This window comes from Sander lucioperca, chromosome 16 (genome assembly GCF_008315115.2).
Source record: "Sander lucioperca isolate FBNREF2018 chromosome 16, SLUC_FBN_1.2, whole genome shotgun sequence".
Lineage (NCBI taxonomy): Eukaryota > Metazoa > Chordata > Actinopteri > Perciformes > Percidae > Sander > Sander lucioperca.
Window position 1 is genome coordinate 23,858,711 of NC_050188.1, and position 4,926 is coordinate 23,863,636.

At 58.8% G+C, this 4,926-nt stretch overlaps 1 protein-coding gene across 1 annotated transcript in view; it reads left to right on the forward strand.

The window, feature by feature from the left end:
- Nucleotides 1-2,813, forward strand: part of LOC118493497 (GON-4-like protein) — a 15,875-nt gene extending 13,062 nt beyond the window's left edge. Inside the window, exons 13-15 of the mRNA XM_035993459.1 lie at nt 1,022-1,125; nt 2,251-2,553; nt 2,639-2,813. Coding sequence (XP_035849352.1) covers nt 1,022-1,125; nt 2,251-2,553; nt 2,639-2,813 — 582 coding nt within the window. The remainder of the gene's footprint in view (nt 1-1,021; nt 1,126-2,250; nt 2,554-2,638) is intronic.
- Nucleotides 2,814-4,926: the final 2,113 nt, after the last annotated feature.

Here is a 4,926-nt window from a genome sequence, read left to right on the forward strand (position 1 = left end):
ATGTCTGACTATAACTCAGACTAATGTCTGACTATAACTCAGACTAATGTCTGACTATAACTCAGACTAATGTCTGACTATAACTCAGACTAATGTCTAACTATACCTCAGACTAATGTCTGACTATAACTCAGACTAATGTCTAACTATAACTCAGACTAATGTCTGACTATAACTCAGACTAATGTCTAACTATAACTCAGACTAATGTCTGACTATAACTCAGACTAATGTCTGACTATAACTCAGACTAATGTCTGACTATAACTCAGACTAATGTCTGACTATAACTCAGACTAATGTCTAACGAATGATACCAAACTTCTACAGTAGTACAAATACTTTCTGTACTTATAAAACGATGCATTAGAAAGTTTACAGCAGTACACCAGAAGTTTATTTAAATATCACTTCTGCTCTCTGCTGCTACCGGCAGTAAGACGAGTGCTTAGGGACGTCTACAAACTACAACACCGGAAAGAGATGCAACAAAACTATTCATTAATTTAATTTATTTTTTAAAAGTAAGTGCTGTAGTACAACTAGCAGGAGACACGTTATAATTGAGGTAAGTTTGGAGACACTACCTTATTTAATTTAAATTAATGAATAGTTTTGTTGCATCTCTTTCAGTGCACTCGTCTTACTGCCGGTAGCAGCAGAGAGCAGAAGTGATATTTAAATATACTTCTGGTGTACTTATAAACCTTCTAATGCCTCGTTTTATAAGTACATAACCTATTTGTACTACTGTAGAAGTTTGGTATGATTTCGGGCATTATTAGTGGGGTAAGTTACGAGATAGAAACGTGGATCCATTAGCGCCTGCACTCAGCTAACCAGCTGATCACGCTAACTCCATCAACGTTATAACGAGGGGAAACAGTCCCGTGATGGGGTATGACGGAGTATTTGGGGGGGCTCGGGATGGGATGGGAGCGCCGGCTGATTCCCGTGTCACCCTGCAGTCTGAGGTGACTGCGTCATGTTGACTTTCAACCAATCAGCTGCTGTGTTTCAGTTAAAAGAAGACCTGGCAGGACAGGAAGTGGACGATGAAGGCCACGAGGAAGAGGAGGAGCCTCAGCCTGTTCAAACACACACACCTCAGGAGCAGCACCACACGTATGACACACACACACACACACACACACACACACACACACACACACACACACACAGAGACACAGACTCACACACACACACACACACACACACACACACACACACACACACACACACACAGAGACACAGACTCACACACACACACACACACACACACACACACACACAGAGACACAGACTCACACACACAGACACACACACACACAGAGCCACAGACTCACACACACAGACACACACACACCACACACCCCCCACAGGACACCAGACACACACACACACACACCCCACACACCTCAGAGCAGCACCACAGTATGAGACACACACCACACACACACACCCACACACACCACCAACACACCCACAAGAGACAACATACCCCCCAGAGACACACACACACACCACACCCCCCCAGACAGAGACACACCCACACCACACCCACACAGGACACCACACCCCCAACACCCACACACCACCCACCCCCCACCCACCCCACCACCCCCCACCCACCCCCCCCACACCACCACCCACCCACCACACACACCCAAACCACCACCCACCGCACCCACCCCCACCCCACACACCCCACCCAACCCACCCCAACCCACACCCACCACACCCACCCCACCACCAAAAACACACCAAAATACAACCCCAAAACAACAAAAGACAACCCACAACACACACACAAACCACACCCAAAAACCACCCCAGCAGTCCACACCCCACACACAAAACCCAACCCCCACACACACACCCACACACCCCCCCACATCCAAGCAGCAACCAGCACTCCTGCCACCCCCCCACCACACGCACGGCCACCCCACCCCCCCCCCCCCCACAACCCCCACCCCCCCACCCCCCCCACAACCCCCCCCCACAACCCAAACACACCCCCCCCCCAACCCCAAACCCACCCCACCCCCCCCCACACAACACACACCCACCAACCCCACCACCCCCCACCCCCCACCCCCACCCCCCCCCACAAACCCAACCCCACCACACCACACACAAACCCAACAACAAAAAAACCACCCCCAAACCAACCCCACCCCACACACCGGCCGACGAGGACTCGGCCACACACCCAGAACCTGCGTCCACTTACAAAACCTTAGACAGCAGCATGGCGACAGAGCTCCATGACACAGCAAGACGGCCCCAGCTAACAACTGCCAGCACCACCACACTGTGTAAACGCAACACAACCACAACTGAACACCCTCCGCCCACGCACCACGCCCTAACACACCCACTGCCCCCGCCTGCCCGCCCCGGGGCACCCCGCCCCCCCGGCCCACCGGCTACCCACCCGCCCAGCCAAGCCGCCACCGCCCACCGGTCACACCGACCATCCGGGCCCGTCTCTTCAGGGGCCACCACCCCACTCCACACCGCCCCACTCGATAGAATCACGCCCTGTCTGTAAAAACATGTGAATCTTGTCTCCCGTTCATTCAGAGAATTGAGTCTCGCGGTATCTCCACCCCACTGATATCCCTAACATCAGATCCAGGTCACCACCAACCGGTCCCACCCCCCTGCCCCACCCCCCGGCTGGGTCTCCCCCGCCCACCTACTGCATACCCCCCCTGTCCGCCCCCCCTCATTTCACGGCCGGCGTTTTCCGCATTCTTACCACGTACCAGAGCGGCATGAGCCCCCCGCCATACTTGCACCCATAACAAAAATGTGCCGTCTTCATGTATGCCGTAGATGGTGAAGGAGTTGAGGTCTCAGGGCACTGTCCAGCCCTGTTTTGCACATCGGCGGCCTACCTCTGTCCTGCACATCGTCGCGCACCCGCCAAGCACACCCCCCCAACATAACATTGATGGTCGCAACCGTAATTCCCTGATGTACTCCATCACAGGCACACCCGTCCGCTGCTGACCTCAGATCCACCCTGCTGCCCCCGTCACCTTGTCACTCCACGACCATGCCGCGCATGCACCGGCACAAGAGACCAGCAGCCAGTTCTGGTCAACCCAACACACCCCCACAATACCGCGCCACATCCACACCACACACCACACAACCAACCCCCATCACACCACCCCACACCACGAGACCACACAACCAGCCCACCACCCCCACACATCCACCACACCCAAACACCACCACACACACCACCCCCACCCCCCACGCGCCCCACACCACAACCACACACCACACCACCCCCCAACACACACGACGACACACACACAGAGCGCACACCACACACACACAACCACACACACCACCACACAGCGGCCACAAAACACACACACACCCCACCACCGCGGACCACCCACACACACACACACACCCAACACACACACACCACACACCGAGAAACCCCACCACACCCCCACACCAGAGGACCACACCACCACACACCACCACCACGAGACCACACCACCACACCCACCCACACCCATCACACCCCTCAGAGCACCCCCCCCCCACCCCCCCACCCCCCCCCCCCGCCCGCCCCCCCCCCCCCCACCCCCCCCCCCCACCCCCCTTACCACCGGCCCCCCACCCCCCCAACACCCACCCCACCCCCCCCCCTCACCCCCAACCCCACCTGACCCGCGCCACCCACCCCCACAACCCCCCCCCACCCCCCCCCCCACATCCCCGCGCCACCACCCAAACAACAACCCCCCCCCCACCCATCCCCCCACACACACCCCCCCCACAGGGCCCCACCCCCCCAACACCACCCCCTAACCGAGCCCCACCCACAACACATCAGCCGACACACCACCACACCCACCCCACACCACACCCCCGCGCACCCACCCACACACCGCTCTCAAACCCACCCACCCACCCACCCACCACCCCACAACACCCCAGACCCCCCCACCCGGCGCCACACCCCCACACCCCCCCCGCCCGCCCCCACACAGCGACAACACCCCCCCACACCCCCCACACCCCGCCCCCCCAACACCCCCCCCACCTCCCCCCCCAAACCCCCCCCCCCCAACCCCCACTCCCCCTACCCACACACCCCACACCCGAACCCCCCCCCCACCACCCACACCCCACACTTCCACCCCCCGCCCCCCGCGCCCACACACCACCCCACCCCCCCCACCCCTCCCACACCCCCATACCCTCCAGCCAGCCCCACCCCCACCACCACCCCAGAGCACACACAACCCCCCCACCACACCGCACCCCCCACCCGCCTCGTCCCACCCCCCCCACCCCCTCCCCCCCACACCCCCCCCCCCCCCCCCCCCCCCCCCCCACCCCCCCCCCCCACACACCACACACCCCCACTGCGCCCCCACCCCCCCCCCCCCACCCCCCCACACCCACCCACCCCACACCCCCACGTCATGCACCCCCACCACACCCCCCCCCCACACACCCCCCCCCACACCACAGCCTCCCACCCACCTCCCCCCGCCCACTCAGCGCCCCCCCAACCCCCCGCCACACCACACCCAACCCAACCCACCACACACCACCCACCCAAACTGGCTTCATTCTTCCTCGCCAGCACGAAACACAAAAACCCACCTGCAGCGGATTTCAATTGGATTCTTAGCCATGTTCGCTTATGTTTGCGTTTATCCACGAGAGGCGGCTAGGCCATAGATCTTGTCAGGTACATATTGACCTTGCGTTACTGCGAACCTGGTTTGTCAGACTTCATGGCAGGGTGATCCGACGTAATGGTCATTGACTCTCAGTAACAGTTTAATAACAGTCAAAAATGCGGTTTCGAAAAACTTGGATTGATTTCAAGCAAAGGGACATACACATTACACCCCGAGCATCTTTCCTCATGACAATGTC